Here is a 25,144-nt window from a genome sequence, read left to right as displayed (position 1 = left end):
TATGGGTATGCGTGGTAGTTTTTTGGGATAAAAAGAAATGGAATAGAGCTAAGCGTAGGCAACATCCTAGAGGAAAACCTGGTTCTCTGCTTTCCAACAAACAGTGGGAGACAAATTCACCTTTCAGCAGGACAATAACCAACTGGAGTTGCCTACCAAGATGACAGTGAATGTTCCTGAGTGGCCTAGTTACAGTTTTGACTTAAATCAGCTTGAAAATCCTGTAGTCTACAGAAAAGGGCACATACTCTTTCTACCATATGCTATATCTGCTACATGATCTGTATGTTCAATTTTTGGGGGGTTGACAGAATATTGGTGGAGCGCTACAGCGCTACACCCTGGAGAAGTACGCTGGGAATAGGCAAGAAAAATATTTTGTACCCCTGCCTTTGACAAAGTGAGCATTGCTGACCAAAGGGCGACATCAACGCTCAGCTAAGAAGCACATATGCCAATGGTTGAGAGAAATTGTTTTTGGGAAGAATTATGTGAGATTTTGTGTTTTTGTTGGAGGTGCGTCTTGGTCAGTTTAGCTCAGAAAATTCCGCCCTCGTCAATCTGCCGCCATAGTCGAGCAGTGAATTTCAAACAAGGATTCACCCACAAACACCAATGACTCGCAAAGAAGGGCACCTATTGGTAGATGGTAAAAAAAAAAACGCAAACAATAGCAGACAATGACAATCCTTTTGAGCATGGTGAAGTTATTAATTAATCACTGTGAAAGGAAAAAACTGCCTAATAACCAGGCCGGCCGTGTAAACAGCCAATTTGACTGAGCTAGAACATTTATTTATTTTTGTTTTGACTCAGGAGTGTAAAATACTTATGTAAAGGAGATATTTCTGTATTTCGTTGTCAATACGTTTGCAAATATTTCCAAAAACATGTTTTCACTTTCTCATTATGGGGTATTGTGTGTAGATGGGTGAGACATTTTATTTAATCCATCTTGATTTCAAGCTGTAACACAAGAATATGTGAAATAAATCAAGAATATTTCTGAAGGAATTTATTACGTATTGGACGTGCTGCTTTTTATTCTCACAGCCAACAGAAGCTTGTTGGTCAAGAATAAGTCATGAAGGGTTGCTTTTAATTATGCAAATATAGAAACGGAGACTGAGAAGTATTCTAATTAACCTAGATCATTTTAGTGACATTTCTGGGGGAAACAACAAAAGAGTCTACAATAGAATAAAGATGGGAGGTCATTTATTGCCCCGTATTACCTGTCCTTTCTGTAGGAGAGTCATGCTTACTCAGACTTGCCCCATGCAAATCTAGTCCATGGGTCTTAGAAAGAGACAGAGCTGAGCCCAGAAGAGAACCTGTGGTACCTCTTCATTCCTTTGTGAGTCACTATGGTCAACAACGCTTGTGATTCCCGGTCAACAAGCATCTGTAGATAGACTCATGTCAGACCGATCTTGTCTGTTCTCCAGCTAAACCTCAAAAAGTAATCCATGAGAATGAGACGGCGGTGAGGTTTTCTAATGAATGCCAGCATTTATTAGATCACATCTACTTGGACGACTACAGATCCTGAACCCGACTCAGTCAAGTTCCATTATGCTATACATTGTCCTCAGTAAATCACATTTTTTGGAAAACAGCTACACCTGCTGAATTATTGCAGATATTACTGATATACTGTAGGCTTATGCAGACTCTAGTCTCAAGGCACTTTCCAAAATGTTGAATGTGATTCATAAAGAGTGTGATGCAACAGCAAGACTTTTCTAATGCAACACATTTCTAATGTATTTTTTATGCAAAATATCTCACACTATAGAAACCACCACATGGTTGAGGCAGATCGCTAATAGTGATTTATTTCTGTATTCTCATCAGCCCATTCATTGTAGCAGAAGTGCAATTCATCAATAAGCATATCCTGAACACATTTGTAACCCCAGTCACACAAAGGTCATGCTCTCAATGGTGTTGGAGACAAGAATATTATTCAATGGAGGGTCATAACTCTTTTCAAGGTCATGCCTTTTCCATGGAACTGCAAGGGCACGTCAGGAGATCAACACAATAGCATATTCTCTCATGACCCCAAACTCACATTGGAATTTTATTCAACATATCAGCTACTGTTTTGTATCTTCATGAGTTCAGTGGAAGATAATTATAGTGGTCAGCAGATCATTTTGGCCAATCTTACTTAACTGTCAAGAATCTTACACTTTAGTTACAATTAGAGATTGCACATATTGCACTCAACCCTTCAAATAGTTAGTGAGTGCATAATAGTGCAGAATGATATGTGGATAGTACAATGCCAGCAGATGGCGGCAAGCTCCAGATATGATGAGAAGTCATAATTTCATTATCGGCGGATAGTGTAGCCTAAACTACTAGATATATTGCAATATGTATTGTATATGTACATTATATATGTGCAAATAGCCAATATGTCTGGCTGTGAGAAAGCTTAAGGGAACTGACCTGTCTTTTTTGTTGTTGCACTATACCCTTGCAGAGAGAGAGAGAGTGTGTGTGTGTGTGTGTGTGTGTGTGTGTGTGTGTGTGTGTGTGTGTGTGTGTGTGTGTGTGTGTGTGCAGACCCTTGCAGTGTGTCTACAGCAGGACATCTACAGCACGCAGGGTCACAGGCAGGCAAAGAAGATCATCAAGGAGCTCAACAACCTGAGCCACGGCCTATTCACCCCACTACCATCTAGAAGGCAGAGACGGTACGGGTGAATCAAAGCTGGGACAGAGAGACTGATAAACATCTTCCATCTCCAGGTCATCAGACTGTTAAATAGTCATCACTAGCCGGCCTTCGCCCAGAACCCTGCCCTAAACCTTAGACACTGTCACTATCTGACAACCACCCGGTACTCTATCCTGCACCTTAGAGACTGCCCTATGTACACAGAGTCACTGAACACTGGTCACTTGAATAATGTTAACATACTGCTTTACCCACTTTATATGTATATATTGTATTTTAGTCATGGCTCATCATATATACAGTGCATTCCGAGAGTATTCAGACCCCTTGACTTCATCTACATTTTGTTGCGTTACAGCCGTATTCTAAAATGGATTGAATTAAATAACCTCATCAATCTACACACAATACGCCATAATGACAAAGTGAAAACAGGTTTATGAAATGTTTGCAAATGTATTAAAAATTAAAACACCTTATTTACATATGTATTCAGACCCTTTGCTATGAAACTCAAAATGGAGCTCAGGTGCATCCTGTTTCCATTTAACATCCTTGAGATTTTTCTACAACTTGATTGGAGTCCACCTGTGGTAAATATAATTGATTGAACATGATTTGGAAAGGCACACACCTGTCTATAGAAGGTTCCACAGTTTACAGTGCATGTCAGAGCAAAAACCAAGCCATGAGATCGAAGGAATTGTCCGTAGAGCTCCGAGACAGGATTGTGTCGAGGCACAGATCTGGGGAAAGGACCAAAACATGTCTGCATCATTGAAGATCCCCAAGAACACACTGTGGCCTCCATCATCCATCATGGAAGACGTTTGGAACCACCAAGTCTCTTCCTAGAGCTGGCTGCCTGGACAAACTGAACAATCGGGGGAGAAAGGCCTTGGTCAGGGAGGTGACCATGAACCCGATGGTCACTCTGACAGAGGTTCAGAGTTTCTCTGTGGAGATGGGAGAGCCTTCCAGAAGGACAACCATCTCTGGAGCACTCAACCAATCAGGCCTTTATGGTAGAGTGGCCAGACGGAAGCCACTCCTCAGTAAAAGGCAGATGACAGCCCACTTGGAGTTTGCCAACAGACACCTATAGGACTCTCAGACCATGAGAAACAAGATTCTCTGGCCTGATGAAATCAAGATTGAAATCTTTAGCCTGAATGCCAAGCATCACATCTGGAGTAGACCTGGCACCATCCCTGTGGGGAAGCATGGTGAGCTGTTTTTCGGTGGCTTGGACTGGGAGAATATTCAGGACCGAGGGAAAGATGAACGGAGCAAAGTATACAGAGATCCTTGATGAAAACCCGCTCCAGAGCGCTCAGGACATCAGACTGGGGAGAAAGTTCACCTTCCAACGGGACAGCAACCCTAAGCACACAGCCAAGACAACGCAGGAGTGGCTTTGGGACAAGTCTTTGAATGCCCTTGAGTGGCCCAGCCAGAGCCTGGACTTGAACCCAATCAAACATCTCTGGAGAGACCTGAAATAGCTATGAGCGACACTCCCCATCCAACCTGACAGAGCTTGAGAGGATCTTCAGAGCCGGAGCATGCCCGGAGACTCCAGGACCGCCTGGAGACAGCCCACACCTTCACCAGAGAGCAGCTGGTGAATGTAGGTGTGAGGGGGAAGAGGAACTATGACGTGCACACCCGGGGAAGGCACTTTGTGGCTGGGGAGCTGGTCTGGGTCTACAGCCCCCTGAGACAAAAAGGCAGATGCCCCAAGTTGGACAGTCACTGGGTGGGACCCTGCAGTGTCCTGGAGAGGTTAGGGGAGGTTGTTTACCGGGTGCAGCTTCCTCCCAGGGGGAGAAAGGTGACACTGCACCGGGACAGGTTAACCCCATACAGAGGGGCCTCTTCTCCCCAAACCCCAGGAACCCCCACAATTCCACTCTCTGGCAATGACATTGTCCAGGCACCCAACCCCAGGTGCCGCAGACAAAGCTCCAGACAGCCCACTCCCCCTGTCTCCCCACCTGTGTCACCGTGTGGTTCCCCAGAGCCACAGACTGTATTACCCGTTCCCGCTTCCTTGTCCCCCATATCCCTGCCTTCATCCCAAGGTTCCCAGAGGGGCACTCTGCGACCATCACGGCCACGCAGGTAAATGAGACCTCTGGGTCGCTTCAGAGACTTTGTTTGTTCCCTCAGGGACGAGGGACTTTGTGGTGGGGGGGCTGTGTAGCGACCCGCACAGACAGCTGTGTGTTATGTGTTAGGCTAGTAGGTGGTTGTGTTGTACTTACCAGTACCCAGTGTTCGCAGGGTCCGACATGCCAATCAACCTGCTATCTGCCAATCACGGGAATGCCTGGAATGTTCTGATGCTGGGCATCCTGGCGGTTGGCGGAGTGGCGTGGAGGGGGGTTGGAGCATTGGAAGTTAAGAACAGGTTTAGCCTTTGTTCTCTCTCTTACGTCTGGGCTTCACAAGAGGTCATGATTGGCTTGTGGGTTATCTTTCATTTATTTGGCATGGGCTAGGCCAAACAGTAGCCTGTGTAAAGTTGGTTTAATAAACCATCAATTAGTAAACTCAAACCTCTGTCTGGACAATTGTTCCTTTATGATCTAGTCAGGTCATTACAATATCTTGATTTCAGTGTTATTTAAAAAAATAAAAAATAAAGATTTTTCTACTTGTTTGACATTTTACAGCATTGTTAGGCGCTAGTAACTATAACATCTGCTTAACTGTGAAAATGACAAATAAACTATTTCATGTATCAGTGTCATTTATTGACCATATTAATTAGTGATGTGTCCATCTTTGAGTGTTTTTTGGATTTCCATAAAGTTGATTTGTTGAGTTTGCATAGCCATGTTGCTAGCTACGTGATAGCATTACGAACATGTACCTGGATAAACAAATAACGTTATATTATTACCCAATCAAATATCAATGAAAGTTCTAACGCGTAACCTTTTCATAACACGAAAACAAAAACATAGGGAGAAAATTGGGGCGTGGCCTGCTGCCCTTACAGGAAGTGGAGTAAAAAAGTCTCCAAAGAGTTTTCGAAACTCAATCAAGATATATTTTTTTGCCAACAGGCAGTGCAGCGCTAAACAAAGCCGCGGTGAGTTGTTGATAATTGGAAAGTTGATAGGTCGCAACGAATAAAATAAATATAAAAACTTGTTTTTAACGTAGCTACTTTATCTATATTGAAAATGTGAAGTTTGACGAATGTTTTGTTTTTGAGCAAGATAGCTAGCTAGTTAAACGAACACTGTCTTAATCGCTACGCTAGCTAGCAACGAAGCTAACATTGAGTCCTAATCTTTGACTAACGTTAGCTATTTTCGCTAACTATGGCTTCTGTTTACAAGCATATATTTATTTTCCGGATAGCAACTAAGTACTAGCCATAGTGACATTAGCTGTGTTTCCATCTGTATCATAGCTAGCTGGTTATCACTAGATACTATCTAGCCACCGTATACATTAATTGTGTTGACCAACTAACGTTAGTTAGCCAGGTAACGAATCCGTTAGAAAGCTGTCTAACGTTAGCTAGCTACAGTAGCGTTAACTCTGTTAGCAACTATTGTTATCTAGCTGTTGGTGTTCTGACAGTGTACAGCAAATCGAATGATGGTTAGCTAGCGAACTGTTAACTGGCCAAACTGCCGTTAGTTAGCTATCTGGATTTTTCTGGCCAACAACAGTTGTAGCTACTATTTCAGTCTTTGATTCAGTGATGAGCTAGCTAACGTTAGCTACTAAGCGAACTATGTTGCTAGCTAAGTGATGAACATGAACATGTAGCTGGATAAACAAATAACGTTAGATAATTATCTAGCTAGTAGGTCAACCTTTAACATCTTGTTCCATCTGTGTGCTAACTGTCATTGTCTCGCTTCTGTCTCTCAACACAGGGGAAAATATGCACTACTATCGTTATGAAAATGCAGAAGTCAGCTTCTGTTACAAGTACCTCATGTTCAGCTACAACATCATATTTTGGGTAAGTAGCAAAAGCAGTAGGTAACCCTGTAAACAATGAGTAATGCAGACATGCTGTGGCACCCTGTTGTCTCATTTGGTGCTATGCTATGAATGTAGTTATGCATATGCTGTATAGTTGGCCTGAGTTTGCCTGGCAGACTAAACTCCACTCGATGGTGAAGGAAGTTTCTGATGAACTTTACCAAGAGAGTGGAGCAGAGACCAGACTTTGTGGAATCTAGCACTAGGCTTACAGCATCGGATAATCAATTGACACTTTCACATTCATGCTAAATTGCCATCTTTGAGAAACAGACATGAGCAAAACGTCAGTGGTTGTATTTTATTAACATTTATTGAAAAAGTATGGATTTCCGCAAACAAGGCCCGCAACTACAGAGGACAAACATAGGTACAAGGTAGGCATTTCATGATAAAACATTTTTTAAAGTATTGCCCGTGAGTGAATTGATATTTTCTGAGCTAGATTCCAAAAAGCCTGGTCTCTGCTCCACTCTGTTGGTGAAGTAAATCATAAACTTCCTTCACCTTGGAGTTTAGTTTGCTAGAGTCAGCCATGAGCAGTAAATCAGATATTCAAGAATACTGCAACTTTAAAGCCAGGTGTACACTACATCTTTTTGAGATTGGAGACAAAATCACCATGTTGTTGCCTACGCGGGGTGCGTGGCTGTCACCGACTCAATCTGAGGGCTATCGATCCCGTCTTTGGGTCATCCCAGGTGTTCCCATATTTTCAAACACATTTTATCAGCACAAATCTGCAGTGCTCTTGTAGTGAGATGTGCAACGGCATGTTTTGAGAACGCTGATCAGCAATGAGAGCTTGCCAGACAAAAAGCCAGTGAGATGATGATGTATCGCAACACCCAGAATGTGTACACTGTCGAGCCAGAGCGATTACTACTAGTATGTGTTTGTACTTGTCTTTAACCTAAGCCAGTGTCAAACCACTACAGCTCTGAAGTTCACAAGCAATTTTACTCAATTCAAAATGTGTAGGCTAGGTGATTCAACTCTGTATGGCAAGTGTACATTTCTGATTGAATGTGTTTGTGGCTGCTTTTAGCCACCGCTTGTTCCAGCTACGTTTACAATCTAATCACTCGTTGTTTACAGGAGACAGCGTGGTATGGAGAGTCCTCACGACCAAGTGAAGAATCTTGTAGTGTGTGATCCCCCAGTCTGCGCCACATCGTTTAGTGTGCGCACCACTACTTTGGCAAGAAAACAACAAAAAAATACAAGAAAGACGTTTGTTTAATGTGAGACTCAGCGATGTTAGGATTTTGAAAGTCGTGTAGTTTACGCCCGGCATGAGATGGAGCATATAGCAGTCCCTCCAGGATTCTGTAATCACAACATATTTAGCAAAATCAACAATTTCCTGCATGTTATGCGAGTGCTTGCAGATTTGACCAATCACTGCACTATTTCTGTCAGTCAAATCATCACAATATTATTGCATACAACTGACCCATCACCGTGGTACAAAATTGGGCTCAATTTCAACCAATCACTGCACATTTTTGCCTGCAAATATCCATAATTCCAGCAAAATCCTGGGGGGAGTAATATGGTGTTCCTTTAAGGCAAGAATGTCTGGGAAGCCCATTTTTTCACCTCTGAGGGCAGATGGCAGCCCCTGCTGGCTGACCTGGTGCCCCCTGCCACAATCTTTCCACACAGAGCACATTCTCAATAGCCATTCCCTCTAACATCCTCCACTGGTAACAGCCTTTTTTTTTTTTTTCTAAATTAAAGAAGGGTGTGAGCTTTTCTTTCGTTGCTTTAGCCTACATCTCTAATGTCCTTCCAACATCCAGAGTTGAGAAATAACCTTCAGAGCCCCTACTTCCTGTTTTAGCTAGTGAACAGGAGACTCACTAAGATATTTGCTAGAGCTTCCTCTCTTTGTTTGTGTCAACCGGAAATGTAGAAACGCTTCTGTTTTGGATTTTGGCTAAGCTCGTTATTAATCTCTTGATAGGGCAGCTGTATTCTGAGTTTAAAGATGCGCAATAACCACTTATGACCCATCTCTTCCTGATTTTTTTTTGTTGTTGCAATTTCTTGAATTTTGGTGCCCTTTTTAAATTAAAGACATTGTCAGTGTTTTCGTTATTAGCAGGCTCCCTCTTTTATACCTAGTTATGCTTTAATATTATTTAGTGGCAGAGTTTTTTCCCCAATGCCTATGTGAAAATGTTAAAAATAAAAGTAAACAACTGAACACACCAAGTCAAAAATGTAAACACATCTGAAAAAAGTCGGTCTGCTTCCTTCCTCAGCTGGCTGGAGCAGCATTCATCGCCATTGGGTTCTGGGCCTGGAGTGAGAAGGTGAGGGAGCAGCTTTTCCCATTGTCCTGTAAATGTTTCACCACCGTACAGGCAGCTTATCTCTATTAATTGACTATTTGTGTAATTGTGTTTGTGCCAGACCTTCAGCCCACAGACTTGTCACTTGTCATCACTGGCATCACATCTTTTAAAACATTCACAACCATCAAATTCACAGTTAATTTCCCCTATTGTTACACACAGCTTGAAGCTGATAACACATTTTAATTGTCTGTTCTGTAGGGTTGAACCGCTACATTAGAGGTTATTCAAATGCATATTGGAGATATTGTTACAGGATAACACGCCAGCTTTTAATCAGATATGCCATGTAATTTATTCAATATATTAAATAATTTAATTCTTTATAATGTGGCATTCATTATTCTCGGAATGACTGTCTACTTGCGTGTTGATTCTTTGCTTGAAATGTTATCAGCTTCTCATCAATGTCTGAAAGGTCATACAGTATTTTATGTAATTCCTGTGTCGCCATGTGCCAATTCCCTGGGGATCTGTTAGCTCAACTGTTAACTCAACTGTTCTCACTCCTGTAGGGAGTACTGTTGGACCTGACACAGGTGACACGGCTGCATGGCTTTGACCCCGTGTGGCTGGTGCTGCTGGTGGGAGCGATCACCTTCATCCTGGGCTTTGCAGGATGTGTAGGAGCACTCAGGGAGAACATATGCCTCCTCAAGTTTGTGAGTACTGCACCACCACAATACTCTTTCTATTTCTCTTGCTCGATCTCTCTCTTGGGCGTCTCATAGCATACCGATAGAATACTGGTACACATTTTAGCTGCTCTTACAAGTGGGGCTGTGATAGTCAGCCAAATGACTGAGGTAACTGTAATAACCGTTTGAGTAGAAAAAAGTAATCATTCTCCTCTTGACTGCATGTGCTGTTGTAGAAATATCATGAATAGAAGGGGCATACCCATTCAAGCGTGATGGTATATGGGGTGGACTGGTGGCCATTGCGAGTTTACCCATAGTAGCAAGGCAGGAAGTATACCCATCAATATGTGTTGTGGTTTGTTGATTTCAACTCAAGTGACTTTGCAAAAAATGTATTCCATTGTATGAGCTATACAAGTTAACATCATACATTCTACTTTACCATGGAAGTTATTGCATGAATATACCAGGCAACAATGTTTGAGTTCATGAAATTACCTGTCAAATTGCCAGGGTTAGAAGTTCCAAGCACTATTTATTCATTCTATTTTTCTGTGCTGCTGGTGCAGGGAGGGGGGCATTACCTAGGCAACGCCTTGCTTGTTTCAGCAAGAAGCAACAAAGTTTCATGTTAAGAGTCCATGTTACCACAGAAACTGGCTCAAACTGACTCTTCAGTCAGCTGTTCGTTTCAGAAAAACATTTTTTATATATATATATATATATATTGTATCAGTCAAAAGTTTGGACACCTGCTCATTCAAGGGTTTTTATTTTATTTTACTATTTTCTACATTGTAGAATAATAGTGAAGACATTAACTATGAAATTACACACGGAATCATGTAGTAACCAAAAAAGTGTTAAACAAATCTAAATATGTTATTTGAGATTCTTCAAATAGCCACCCTTTTGCCTCAATGACAGCTTTGCACTCTTGGCATTCTCTCATGAGGCAGGCACCTGGAAAGCATTAATTAACAGGTGTGCCTTAAGTTACTGTGTGGAATTTCATTCCTCAATGCGTTTGAGCCAATCAGTTGCATTGTGACAAGGTAGGGGGGTATACAGAAGATAGCCCTATTTGGTAAAAGACCATATATATTAGCAAGAACAGCTCAAAGAAGCAAAGAGAAACGACAGTCCATTACTTTGTAAGACATGAAGGTCAGTCAGTACGGAACATTTCAAGAACGTTGAAAGTTTCTTCAAGTGCAGTCACAAAAACCACCAAGCGCTATGATGAAACTGACTAAAGGAAGACCCAGAATTACCTCTGCTGCAGAGGATAAGTTCATTAGTTACCAGCCTCAGAAATTGCAACCCAAATAAATGCTTCAGAGTTCAACTAACACACACATCTCAACATCATCTGAGGAGATTATGTGAATCAAGCCTTCATGGTCGAATTGCTGCAAGGAAACCACTCCTAAAGGACACCAATAATAAGAAGAGTCTTGCTTGGGCCAAGAAACACAAGCAGTGGACATTAGACTGATGGAAATTTTGTCTGGAGTCCAAATTTGAGATTTTTGGTTCCATCTACCGTGATGAGATCCGCATGTGTATTTCCCACGCAAAGCATATTTTAGATTTTTCAAAGTAGCCACCCTTTGCCTTGATGACAGCTTTGCACACTCTTGGCATTCTCTCAACCAGCTTCATGAAGAATGCTTTTCCAACAGTCTTGAAGGATATGCTGAGTGAGCACTTGTTGGCTGCTTTTCCTTCACTCTGCTGTCCAACTCATCCCAAACCATCTCAATTGGGTTGAGGTTGGGTGATTGTGGAGGCCAGGTCATCTAATGCAGTAATAAATAACTCTCCTTTGTCAAATAGCCCTTTCATTGCCTGGAGGTGTGTTGGGACATTGTTCTGTTGAAAAATAAATGGGAGTCTGACTAAGCGCAAACTAGATGGGATGGCGTTTCTCTGCAGAATGCTGTGGTAGCCATGCTGGTTAAGTGTGCCTTGAATTCAAAATAATCACAGACAGTGTCACCAGCAAAGCACCATCACACCCACCATGCTTCACGGTGGGAACCACACATGCAGAGATCGCCTGTTCAACTACTCTGCGTCTCACAAAGACACGCCGGTTGGAACCAAAAATCTCAAATTTGGACTCATCAGACCGAAGGATAGATTTCCACCATTCTAATGTCCATTGATTGTGTTTCTTGGCCCAAGCAAGTCTCTTCTTCTTATCTGTGTCCTTTAGTAGGGGTTCCTTTGCAGCAATTCCATTATGAAGGCCTGATTTTACGCAGTCTCTTCTGAATAGTTGAGGTGAACTCTGACGCATTTATTTGGGCTGCAATCTGAGGTGCAGTTAGCTCTAATGAACTTGTCCTCTGCAGCAGAGGTAATTCTGGTTCTTCCTTTCCTGTGGCGGTCCTCATGAGAGCCAGTTTTTTTCATTCACCACATCCTTCATTGATTAGGGCATGCAATAGTTTTATTTTTAAGCTGTTTTTTTTTCTACCCATGCAGAGCACTACTGATGCTTCTCTTATCAGTCTCCCACCACATATAGTTAACTTGTTTTTCTCTTCTAGTTCTCAGGGGTGATCGGGTTAATCTTCTTCCTGGAACTGACTGCGGCCGTGCTGGCGTTCGTCTTCCAGGACAACGTCAGAGAGTGGATCAACGACTTCTTCCTGGCCAACGTCAAGGCCTACAGAGAGGACATCGACCTGCAAAACCTGATTGACTCCCTGCAAAAGCTGGTGAGAGGCAGAGAGCTATGCAGAGTGTTGCTGTGGGGGGTGGGTAATGGGATATAGAGGCAGGAAGAATGTGAGACACGAAGTTACTTAATAACCTGCAGTCCCTCACATCGGTTCTGTCACATTGTTTCCTTCCTTTCCTCCTAACCCCTTCCTGAGATGGTTCATACATCCTAGTGTTGGTGTATAATTGTGTGCTTGCTTTCACAAGCCTTGCTACGATGGCCCGTTGGTCTCTAGGGACCTGATGAGACTTGAACCGCTGTCCTCTTAAGTGGCTGTGTAATGTGTGCTCAGTCCTACACTGGCAGATGTATGGAAACACCTCAGGAGTTGGTGTGTGTTCGGGTTCATTACAACCATCTGACTCAAACTTCCCTCTTGTCTGTCCTAGAACCACTGCTGCGGAGCCAAGGAGCCTGATGACTGGAACCTGAACGTCTACTTCAACTGCACCAACAACAACCCCAGCAGAGAGCGGTGCGGAGTGCCCTTCTCCTGCTGCCTTAGTGACCCTGCAGTGAGTAATCCGCTTGCCCTTATCTCCATGTCGTTGCTCCTTCACAATCCATCTCTGAATAAGTTACTCTGTACTAGTTGTTATAACTGCCACTGGCATGCTCATTTTTAGGTATGCCTCTTGTTAGTCCTTGACACTGACCGGACTAATTTGAGATGTTTCTTTCTCTCTCTCTGTAGGACTCTGTTTTAAACACCCAGTGTGGCTATGATGTCCGTAAACATCTAAAGGTATGACCCTATCCAGTGCACACATCACATATACAGTTGAAGTTGGAAGTTTACATACCTTAGCCAAATACATTTAAACTCAGTTTTTCACAATTCCTGACATTTAATCCTAGAAAAAAATCCCTGTCTTAGGTCAGTTAGGATCACCACTTTATTTTAAGAATGTGAAATGTCAGAACAACAGTAGAGATTTATTTCAGCTTTTATTTCTTTCATCACATTCCCAGTGGGTGAGAAGTTTACATACACTAAATTAGTATTTGGTAGTATTACCTTAAACAATTTAAACTTAAGTCAAACATTTCAGGTAGCCTTCCACAAGCTTCCCACACTAAGTTGGGTGAATTTTGGCCCATTCCTCCTGACAGAGCTGGTGTAACTGAATCAGGTTTGTAGTCCTCCTTGCTCGCACATGCCTTTTCAGTTCTGCCCACAAACTTTCTATGGGATTGAGGTCAGGGCTTTGCGATTGCCACTCCAATACCTTGACTTTGTTGTCCTTAAGGCATTTTGCTACAACTTTGGAAGTATGCTTGGGTTCAATGGCCATTTTGAAGACCCATTTGCGACCAAGCTTCAACTTCCTGACTGATGTCTTGAGATGTTGCTTCAATATATCTGCATAATTTTCCTCCCTCATGATGCCATCTATTTTGTGAAGTGCACCAGTCCCTCCTGCAACAATGCACCCACAACATGATGCTGCCACCCCTGTGCTTCACGGTTGGGATGGTGTCCTTCAGCTTGCAAGCCTCCCCTTTTTCCTCCAAACATAATGATGGTCATTTTGGCCAAACAGTTCTATTTTTGTTTCATCAGACCAGAGGACATTTCTCCAAAAACTACAGTCTTTGTCCCTATGTGCAGTTGCAAACCATAGTCTGGCTTTTTTATGGTGGTTTTGGAGTAATGGCTCCTTCCTTACTGAGCGACCTTTCAGGTTATGTCGAAATAGCACTCGGTTTACTTTGGATATAGATACTTTTGTACCTGTTTCCTCCAGCATCTTCACAAGGTCCTTTGCTGCTGTTCTGGGATTGATTTGCACAGTGAGTTTGTAAGTTGAAGGTAGGCCTTAAAATACATCCACAGGTACACACACCTCCAATTGACTCAATTGATGTCAATTAGCCTCTCAGAAGCTTCTAAAGCCATGACATTGTTTTCTGGAATTTTCCAAGCTGTTTAAAGGCACAGTTAACTTAGTGTATATGTAAACTTCTTGAACCCCTGGAATTGTGATAGTGAAATAATCTGTCTGTTGACAATTGTTGGAAAAATTACTTGTCATGCACAAAGTAGATGTCCTAGCCGACTTGCCAAAACTATTGTTTGTTAATTTTTTGGAGTGGTTAAACGAGTTTTAATGACTCCAACCAAAGTGTATGTAAACTTCCGACTTCAACTGTATGTATACATATAATAATATGTGCTATTTAGCAGACACTTTTATTCAAAGCGACTTTTGATAACCACACACAATCTGTAGGAATCGCTATTTGTATTTATGATAGCCTACTGCATGTTTTAACTGTATTTTTATATGGCCTATATATGCATCCAAGTCTATTGTTTGCAGCAATCCACCTCTACTAGCTGTAGTGGGACTATTTTTGTGAAAGGTAAACATTGTAAAGTAATAGATAAAATTTCAGTGCAGAAAGTAAACTTCCATTTCTTCTTAAGGGTAGATAATACAGGCTTTAGTGTCAGGTCATTTAAGCTGTATCGACAGTGCCTTTTCTTCCCATTACCCAAATGGGAGAAACACACAAATTTCGTGTTATCACTGCTGAACGGAAGGTAGGCTCCCTCCTGTCCCTGTTAATCTCTTGTCACTACGAAGAACGGCAGGCTGAAAATAAATGATTCTTTATCTATGTTTTGGCCTAGTGTTCCAGTGGTCGCTCTAAAACCTGAGGCTTAAATGTGTTTTTCTGCAAATCCACCCTGTTTTACATCGGTTCTGGTCCCCTGGCTCAGAAGGAACTATTCATCTTCATTGTTATTCAAAGTTATGAGGCAAACTGATTTGTCTTCTTTGTTTATCAGGAAAAATGTCTTAGACAGAGCAGATGCTTCTAGATAAATGGGAGTTTTTATGTTGAAATGGAGGAGCTGAGTTTCACTATTCATCATAGATGACTCATCAATTCTTCATATTTTTTTTGTTTGTCACATACACCGGATAGGTGCAGTGAAATATGTTTTACAGGGTCAGCCATAGTAGTATGGCACCCCTGGGGCAAATTAGGGTTAAGTGCCTTGCTCCAGGGCACAAATATATGTTTTGCCATGTTGGCTAGGGTATTCAAACCAGCGACCTTTCTGTTACTGCCGCCCATTAATTGCAGAAGAACTATCTATTTGCTCATTTTGACTTTTCCTCTGCCCCTTGTCATTGTCAATATTCATTTCACTGAGATATTGCCATAGGCTGTCATAGATAATAGCTACACAATAGCAAAATGCATCCTTTTGACTTTAAAAAAATCGGGAAACTTCTTGGCAACAAACACTTGGTGTCAAATCTTCTTCGGTATTTGAAAAAACAATCAGTTTGATCTATCCCTACAAGATACATTAAGTGCACCAAGACTTGTACTTAGTGTAAGGTGATTTGAGTAAGCCGGTATATACAAAGGTATGGGAGAGCATTCCATATAGCTCTCATTTCCTGTTGCAGGGGGACTGGATCAACTATATTTACATCAAGGGCTGCATCCCAGCCTTAGAGGAATGGCTTCCACGGAATCTCTACATAGTAGCTGGAGTATTCATCATTATATCTCTGCTTCAGGTAAATATATCTATATTGAAATGAGAGTACATGCTTATATGCTGATGGGATTCATATCTATTGTTGGCTAATGCTGTGAATTCTTCCGCCTTTTCAGATGATGGGCATCTTCTTGGCTCGGACACTGATTGTCGACATTGAGAAGGTCAAGTTTAACTACTAGTGAGGGGTGTGGTGGAATGCATAGTCCTATGGGGTACTGTACTGAGAGAAACTGTCCACCATCCATTCCACCCTTTCTCTGATCTCTCTTTCTGAGGCCCGGCAAGAGATGAGAGAAGAGGACAAAAATACTTCATCCATACCTATGGCTCATTATCTTTGGACTGTTCTGCCAGTCTCTGGAGGCGAATACCTCTGCAGAGCCTGCACAGTGGACATGAAGCTGCCTTATTCAACTAGACTCGTATGTGCCTTCTCTCACAGGATTGCAGTCAGACTTCAACGAACCACTTAAGAATAGCCTCTGGGTTTCCCTTTAAATATGTTTTTGGTACATTCTTGTATTGTTTTCCTAAGACACTCTGAACATCTTTCCCGGGAACAGTGTCTTAACCAATACACCCAGGTAGAATCCTGGGTGAATTCATCATACCTCAACAATGATCAAAAAACAACAATGGAAGTCGTGGCAATTGTTTAAACGGTGTGCTCTCTGGCCTGCAGCTTTTCATGACTAGAATTGTAGAATATCAGACTGTGTGAGCAGTAAGAGTTGTCTACCACATCAGTGAAGATGTAATTGCTCCAATATGAGACTTTGCCCTAGAGCTCTTTCTGAATCAACACAATCTCAGCACCGCATTGTGTGATGGCTATTATCGTCCACAAGCCGGCTCTCTCTCTCTGTCGAACCGTCTGGTTTCACAGCGCCTCAGAACTTGACTCGACTGGACGTCTATGGCAGGAGCGGACGAAACAACCATTTGTTTTAATTGGCTAATCTATCACCATCTAGCATAACCCTTAGAACCTCCCCCTACATTGAGCACTTTAAAGCTCGAGCAGCACAGGTGATTTAAACAAGTGAGTTCAGAAAATCTGAAAGTACACTTCGAGAAATATTTTTTCAGATATAAACTTTAAATCCCAAACTCCGAAATCAATTGAGCTCAAAAATATGGCTATGTGATAGAACATTTATATTGATTTGCTATTTTTGCCATATTTCAGTCTCATCTAATACCGCTGTATCAGGCTCGCTGTCTCCCACCTCGATTTTATCCACACCCCTTTCAAATCCCACTTTGTTGCTCAGTGTTACTAGGCTCTATGCAACAGCAATTTGACCCTGGGGACGAGGTTAGGACAGGCTTTGAACTGAAACCACCATTGTCCCTTAGCTCTCAGCTAAACATTGGGAAAATTCTGCTAGCTCTTAACCATTTGAATCAGTCTGCAGCTGTTCAAACCCACATGTGCACTGCTGAACCTCTGACTTGTCAGTCAAGCCATGTCTTTTCTATAAGTCATGTCTCATAACTTGTCATACCAACTTGTCAGTCCACAACGTGCATCAAATGCTTCTGAGCAGAAGTTGAGTTTGTATCATTGAGATACATACTACTTTCCTTAAGGGAAAGTGAATTGTGGATGCAATGCGTATGTAGATGGTTGACATGTTTTATTTTGATCAGTGTTAGATGACCTGTAAGTGAAGTATTAGTTAGTAGTTAGGCCTCAGAGTAGCGGAGTTTAATTATTTTGCTGTTGTGTTGATGCGGCTGCCCGATTGAACTTTATGGATATATATAATTACAACTGTACTTGATGCCCAACCCACCAGCGTCTCTCCTCAGTCCAGACTATATACCTCAAGGCACCCAGCAATCATCCAAGTGACCACTGGCCTAACATTATTCAAAGCGTTCTGAATGCATATTTGGCAGAGGTATTTGCCTCATGCTAGTTAACTGCCAGTCCCTCCATACATTGAGCTTGCTTAACTGCCATCCTGTCCAAAGATACTCTGCTGTCCTCGTACTAGAAAGGGGAGCTTTACAGAGGCATCTATGGCGGGTTATGGAATGTTGATTGAGGATATATTTTTATGGGGTTTTATATCGCATGAATGCTAGAGTTGCGCTATATAAGTTACAAGATAAAAATACTCAAATGAAAGCAATGGAGTTGACGGTCATTCAGGCCTTCAACTGCAGATCTGCTGGTGAATGTCTTGTCATGTAGTTTGACAATTTTCTTTGTGTTTTGTGTGTTACTGATTGTTTCCATGTAATCATATGAGTGTTTTTAACAAAAGGGATGTTCTGTTTTACGTAATGACATTTTGTAAATGTGAATTTAATTAATTCTGGATAGGTTTTTATAAACAATAAAGTATGTTTGTCCATTTTGTTAAACTTCCCAGTGTTATTAATCATCACAGATGACAATATCATTTAGTCAAATTACCTTCCCCAGGCATACACTTACAAGGTGGTCGTTGGATATTCTGAAAAGTGCAAAGGCTACTACATGCTTTTGTGCCTCCTTGGTCGAAGGATTTGACACTCTAAACAGTACTGATTTAGCCGTCTTTTAGAGCCCTCTTGTGTTAATTATGGGAAGTTAATATAAACCCTGAACAGCCTTCATGGCTGACTGTTTTAAAATAACTAGGAATAGGTCTATTGTCACATTGAGACAGTCTTGCAACTTTGACAGCATTGTATTTTTTCAGCCTGGCCACAGAGCCATAAGAAGCAAACTTGATATATTCCTGAGCACCTCCAAGACATGATACATACTAAGGTCTAGTTACTTTAGACCAGGGATGTGCAACGTTTATGGGGGTTGGGGCCACAAAAATTGTAAAACCACAACAGCTCACAAGGGTGCAACCTTGTGAGCAAAACATTTTAGCGGCCCCTCATGACATTGTAGAACATTTTTTAAAGTAAATTTCCTGCAATTCTACACATTCCATGGGATGTGGAGAACGTTCAGCAGTTTTTAAAGAAAGTTTGCTGCAATTGCGAACATTTTGCCATGGGGCAGTGGGAAAAATGTGCAGTTTTACGGGAATTTTCCTGCAATTTTCCTGCAATTCCACACATCGGGTGGAGACAAATGTTTGCAGTTTTTAATATGATTTCTGATGATCAATGGGGGCCCCCCGGTTGGTAATTCAACTATGATTATTATACATTTAGATATCTGGCCACAAGACTAACTTACCAATTTAAAAAATGTAGCTGACATGGGCTAATTGAGTGACTGTCAGTGACCGACATAACAGTAAAACTGCACCTTGTGTATTCCACTATTCTAACTTTCAACAGTAAGTTGACACCCCGACTGAGTCCCCCCCAGAAAAACAAAAGTATAGAGTTTGGTCAGGGAGGATGGGTGGGAGTAATCCGCCACTGTCTAGCAATCCAAAGGTTGTGTGTTCAAGTCGCGTCGGGGACAACTAGCGTTTTAGCTAACCGATTTCACCTAACCTGCTACGTAAATTCTCCTAGCCTTGTTGATTTAGATTTCCTAACCTTTTACATAAATTATCTTAACCTTTGTCCTTAGTTCATCTATCCACAAACATAAACTCTCCCTATAATTCTCATTTGTTGTTATGAGCAGCAAGCAACCTGATCTCAGAGAAAGACAATACTATACATCCTCCAAGATGTATGATAAGGTAGACTACATGACCAAAAGTATGTGGACACGTCGAACATCTCATTCCAAAATCATGTGCATTAATATGGAGTTGTTCCCCCCTTTTCTGCTATAACAGCCTCCACTCTTCTGGGAAGGCTTTCCACTAGATGTTGAAACATTGCACTGGGGACTTACTTCCATTCAGCCACTGAGCATTACTGAGGTTGGGCACCAATGTTGGGAAATTAGGCCTGGCTCGCATTCAGCTTTCCAATTCTTCCCAACGGTGTTCGATGGGGTTGAGGTCAGGGCTCTATCCAGGCCAGTCACGTTATTCCATACTGATCTCGACAAAACATTTCTGTATGGACCTTGTTTTGTACACTGGGATATTGTCATGCTGAAAAAGGAATGGGCCTTCCCCAAACTGTTGCCACAAATTTGGAAATAATTTCTAGAATGTCATTGTCTGCTGTAGCATTGAGAATTCCCTTCACTGGAACAAAGGGGCCTAGCCCAAACAATGAAAAACAGCCCCAGAATATTATTCATCCTCCACCAAACTTTACAGTCAGCACAATGCATTGTGGCAGGTAGCGTTCTCCTGGCCTTCGCCAAATCCGGACTCATCCATCGGACTGACAGGTGGTGAAGCGTAATTCATCACTCCTGAGAACACATTTCTACTGCTGCAGAGTCCAACGGCGGCAAATTTTACACTACTCCAACCGACACTTTGCATTACGCATGGTGATCTTAGGCTTTTGTGCGGCTTCTCGGCCATGGAAAGACATTTCATGAAGCTCCCGACTAACAATTCTGTGCTGACGTTGCTTCCAGAGGCAGTTTGGATCTCGGGAGTGAGTGTTGCAACCAAGGACAGATGATTTTTACACACATCAGCACTTGGCGGTCTTGTTTTGTGAGCTTCTGCGACCTACCACTTCGTAGACATTTCCACTTCACAATAACAGCACTTACAGTTGACCGGAGCAACTCTAGCAGGGCATACATTTGACGAAATGACTTGTTGGAGAGGTGGCATCCTATGACGGTGCCATGTTGAAAGTCTCTGAGTCTTCAGTAAGGCCATTCTTTGGAGATTGCATGGCTATGTGCTTGATTTTATACACCTGTCAGCAACGGGTGTGGCTGAAATAGCCAAATCCACTAATTCGAAGGGGTGTCCACATGCTTTTGTATATACAGTTCTCGTGACTTGAACTAAGCGTTATTCTGATGACTTATGTATCGAATCAACTAACTAGGTTTAATTGTTACTCAATTAAATTAATCATGATAACAATGAACTCATTAGGATTTGGGGCACCACGGAAGAAGTTGTTTAACAAGTTACCATCTCCAAAATTAAACTCTAGATGATATATAAGATATGTATTGATAACAGTAATTTATTACTATTATTACTTCATATCATTCTCATAATTCTGAACTTTGCATACTCCTCGCATCTGGACAAACCCCAGCTTTACTGATCATTCCGTACCACAAAAAATGTATTTAATGATTTATTTACTGACTAACTATATAATAACACAGGATACACACACTCAGTATAGGTTATTGAATAGCAACTTAATACGATGGAAACAGGTCCCTAGCGGACTAACAGCAACATGACTGCTTGTTTATCAAAAGAGGGAGGAGTAGAGAGGGGAAACGGGAGAAAGAAAGAGTGACAACACTTGTAACTATGCTCACAGTAATTCTAATACTTAGCCCAAGAACCGCTGACCATTTGGTGTAAGAAATAATTAATGTATTTACGTGTTTAAATGTCTTCCTTCGTCATTTATCTCTGTTGGACCAAGGCCTTTGTGAAAAGGGTTCAGTTGGGCCTTCTCCCGAGCTCTTAAGTGTAAAGCTCTGATTGACCACAAGAAGTCACAATGTCCTTCTTCTTAGTTGGCAGTGGCTTCAATGCCTTGTCCTGTAGTCTGATGCAGAACTAACAGGGTGGTGTTTGCTTTCACTCATTCTGGAAGAGTGGTCCTCTAAATGATCCCCAGTGGGGTGATGAGGGCAGTGCAGTCAACAATGGTTTGAAGAGAGTAACAGGATGGTCCTACTTAAATTCGCTTTCTTAGATACGGTACTTAGAACAGATACTCAGCCGTAACATTGATTGTTAGAAAGGCTACTTTATCGTCTTCACCTCGTGTTGATTTTCAGGGTTGTAAACAATGGAGACCTAAGCTGCAGCTTGAGTCTCAACTCATCCTTTATACACTCTGGTAAAAAGGGGGCGTTTCCGTCATGCTGACACACTCTGAGCTCCCTCGGGCCTGGCTACTTACTGGGGCAAAGTATCATCAAAACTATGATCTCGCTAGAAAACTAAAATCACATTCCTCTCTTAACAAAAATACTCTCATTAACTTTGATATTTCCTACACAACGTAAAGGATGAAAACCTGATATATACAATGTGTATACTGTTCAAGTTACAATATTTTCATTATAATTTTTAATGACATCACAAAATATACATTCGTTTTCCATAGACCATCTCTCATCATTCCCCACATTCGGATGTTAGGAATATTGTTCCAGTGTTCACTTTTGGACTAAAGCATTTTTGGGCAGCAAAGGTCTCTGTAACAAATCTACATTCCAATCACCAATACTAAAGGGTAAAAATGTCCTCTGCTGCATACAATTTACGACCTGGCGAGAGGTGTTTTTGATGAGGTTGATGTTCAGAGTGATACTTTAATGTAACTTAATGGCTGTGTGGCTGTGGCTGACCACTGGCTGCTCTAAACAGACTGACTGCCTGGCTCACTGACTCATGCTGGGTCTACTGCCAGTAAATGATACCTAAAGCTGGACAAATCGAGCTGCCTGCCACACAACAATCCCTCATGCTGCTTACTACAGCAGCACATCTCTACTAGCCAGGAATGCATTCTTCACAGTGTTGTGGAAAGCTGAGCTTATGATTGAATGTGTGTCTGTGTGTGTTTTTGGGGGGCGTGGGGGTGTGTGCTGATGATGTTAACAAAACTATTGGCTGTTTAACTGCTGAATGATACTGGCTATTGGAAAAGAGGAGCTCTGGTTACCCACTCTGGACCAGTGAGGCTGTCAGTGCTACTGCAGCAATAGTCTTATATCCTGAACAGGAGGGCACTTGCACCATTCATTCAAGAGATTCATTCAAGGTGGATCTCAGTGAATAATTGCACTGTTTGCATTATGATTAATTCCTTCTCATAGTAGCTTTAACCTATGGGAGGAGGATGTGCATTCATTCGATATACGTAGTTTGATTTCTTTTCAAATGCTCTCTTTCAACTGCAGTCTGGCCCAGGAACAAAGCCCTTTTAGGATAACAACAGATTCCCTATAGGGATGAGTGCACAAAAACAAGTTCAATGTTCTCTATGACTCTACGTTAAAGCTGTAGTACTCCCTGAGACCTTTGTCTTGTCTAATTGTGTTTAGCATCTTACCATAAATTTGCTTAAGGAACAAAGTGAGAATCTTAGCATTCAAAAATAAATTGTCAGTTGGAGTATTTGACAGATGCTAGACACTTTTATCAATCCACCTCTGTTCCCTGTTGCCTCCGGTGTCTGGGTGTCTGTCTGCTTACCTGTGTACACAAGTCTGCTCTTTCCCTAAAAGCTGGATCTTGTCCTGAATCGCACTGTTGCTAATCATTTGTGTAACTCCCTAAGCAGAAACGATATATATCTCAATGGCTCACTCATCTTTTGTGTTATACAGTCCTCACTGCTATACAGCTGGGGGTGAGGCATGTGAGATGCTACTGGGGGAATGGATGTCTATGGACAGCCCTGTGGTCCGGTTGGAGTCTGAAGAGCTCTTGAGCTCCCTATGTGTGAATCCAAGGCGTCTGAAGGAGTCGGAAGACATAGCTCCACGCCTGGAGAAAGACGGAGCTCTTGAGCTCCCTCTGTGTGAATCCAAGGAGGTGAGGTCAAAGTGACATCTCAGGGAGCACAAAGAGGTTCATAGTGAACTGACAAGGTGTTGAGGGGGTCATTGGAAGATTTCCCATAGTCCGTGGCTGAGTCTGTCCGTTTGCATGCCTCCTGCAGAAGCTCTCCTGATGTGGTGATCATCTCTTCCTAAAGAAAGACAGACAGGTCATCAGTACATAGCCTACAGCTGCCTGGTCTTAGATATGCTTGTGCTATACATTCTTATCAACAGCTGTTGTTTTGTCTGTTGTTGTACGCTGCATGCATGTTATGTAGCTCTACAGTAATTGGATGGTTTTATGTTACGATTTTCCAGATTCAATGTGGTGATCTGTGGTGAATTATATTCACACTGTTTATCAGCATCCTCCCCCCGGCAGTCTCCAGATGCTTTTTATCTGTATTTGTACACAATGTTATACTGTATGTGTAATGTCAAAGAGACATGGAATTCTTGCAAACCAAGATGCAAGATCCTCCTCCAAGACCAAGATCCTCCTTTTCAAATTAGCATATAACTAATGTTACACATTCACACACAGTTCAAACATTCAGTTCTGTCAGCCTCCGCATATCATGTTTCCATGGTTACAGCAGTATTATTGAAGATAACGCAGGTCAGCCGTGTATGTGATTTGTTGCTACATCAGTTGTGATATGAAAAGATCACTGATGTACTGAAAATCCAGCCACACACACTCCAGCCACACACACTAACATGCATGAACAGACTCACTTTTTTTCAATGCTCCTTTCATGAGGAATACTTTTGAGTTAGATAGTTTGCATGTGGTAATAGTAGTGAAGAGAAGTAGTTTGGTGCAAGAGGGGAAGCTAGGAGGGATCCATGTTTGGTCGAGACAACATCCCAGTACTGACCATGGAACCAGTAGTGGTGGTGCTATTGCACTCATAGTCAGCCTGTTTGGGCATTTGCTCCTCTTCGAACCATAGCAGAACACATTCTCTGGAGCTGAGCCGGGGGGCTCTCACCCAGGCGAGACAGGAGAAGATAGAGAAGTGAAGCATGCATAATCACATGATATTATAATAAGAAATAAATACATAATATATAAGATTGCCCAACGCCTTTTAATGGTGACGTGATAAAGGTGCATCATGCTTTAGATGAGTTCCAGGCACAAAAAAAGCCTTGCGGGTCTATCGGGTCTGCTTCTGTGTATCTCTCAATATATATTATATACTTTTTTTTACATCACCATTCTATGCATCTTATCTGTATATGGATTGGGTGCCGCATAGTAATTATGCTATGTCTATCCATGTACATATTCATGAATAGTAGGCCAATTCTGTATCTGTCCTGTACATCAGTGGCTTTGTAACAGTGAGGCTGTGTCTTCGGGCACTGTCCGCGGCGGTACAGCGGAGGAGCAGCAGGCTGGAGGCTGGGGCAGTGGGTACGCTCTGTGCTGTGGGTGGTCGAGGAGGATGACTCTAGCACAGTGCTGTGTCTCCTGAGGGAGGCACCGCCACACGGCCCTTCTCTATTGCCCACAGGGACTGCTGGGTTGTACGTGACACGTGCCTACAACTTATGAAGGCTTTATAAGCAGTAGATAC

The 25,144-nt window shown here is 42.1% G+C and overlaps 1 protein-coding gene and 1 pseudogene across 1 annotated transcript; one reads left to right on the top strand and one right to left on the bottom strand.

Moving 5' to 3' along the window:
• LOC115113860 (probable E3 ubiquitin-protein ligase HECTD2) overlaps positions 1–4,803 on the bottom strand; it is a 45,920-nt pseudogene extending 41,117 nt beyond the window's left edge.
• Positions 4,804–5,705: 902 nt separating this feature from the next.
• Positions 5,706–18,349, top strand: LOC115113164 (tetraspanin-14-like). Its single transcript, XM_029640472.2, has 9 exons — positions 5,706–5,792; positions 6,595–6,683; positions 8,977–9,027; positions 9,585–9,731; positions 12,269–12,439; positions 12,834–12,959; positions 13,139–13,189; positions 15,876–15,989; positions 16,087–18,349. Exons 2-9 carry the CDS (start codon positions 6,603–6,605, stop codon positions 16,150–16,152), a joined length of 807 nt encoding a protein of 268 aa, XP_029496332.1. The 5' UTR covers positions 5,706–5,792; positions 6,595–6,602; the 3' UTR covers positions 16,153–18,349.
• Positions 18,350–25,144: the final 6,795 nt, after the last annotated feature.

Source organism: Oncorhynchus nerka, linkage group LG28, assembly GCF_034236695.1.
Source record: "Oncorhynchus nerka isolate Pitt River linkage group LG28, Oner_Uvic_2.0, whole genome shotgun sequence".
NCBI classification, from domain to species: domain Eukaryota; kingdom Metazoa; phylum Chordata; class Actinopteri; order Salmoniformes; family Salmonidae; genus Oncorhynchus; species Oncorhynchus nerka.
This window is presented reverse-complemented; position numbering and strand designations above follow the sequence as displayed.

Bases quoted from the DNA above. Each gene is read 5' to 3' on its own strand.
- LOC115113164 (XM_029640472.2), top strand. From the start codon at position 6,603: ATGCACTACTATCGTTATGAAAATGCAGAAGTCAGCTTCTGTTACAAG. The intron at 9,028-9,584 runs GTGAGGGAGCAG...TCACTCCTGTAG, and splicing joins TCTGGGCCTGGAGTGAGAAG to GGAGTACTGTTGGACCTGAC. The intron at 15,990-16,086 runs GTAAATATATCT...CCGCCTTTTCAG, and splicing joins TCATTATATCTCTGCTTCAG to ATGATGGGCATCTTCTTGGC.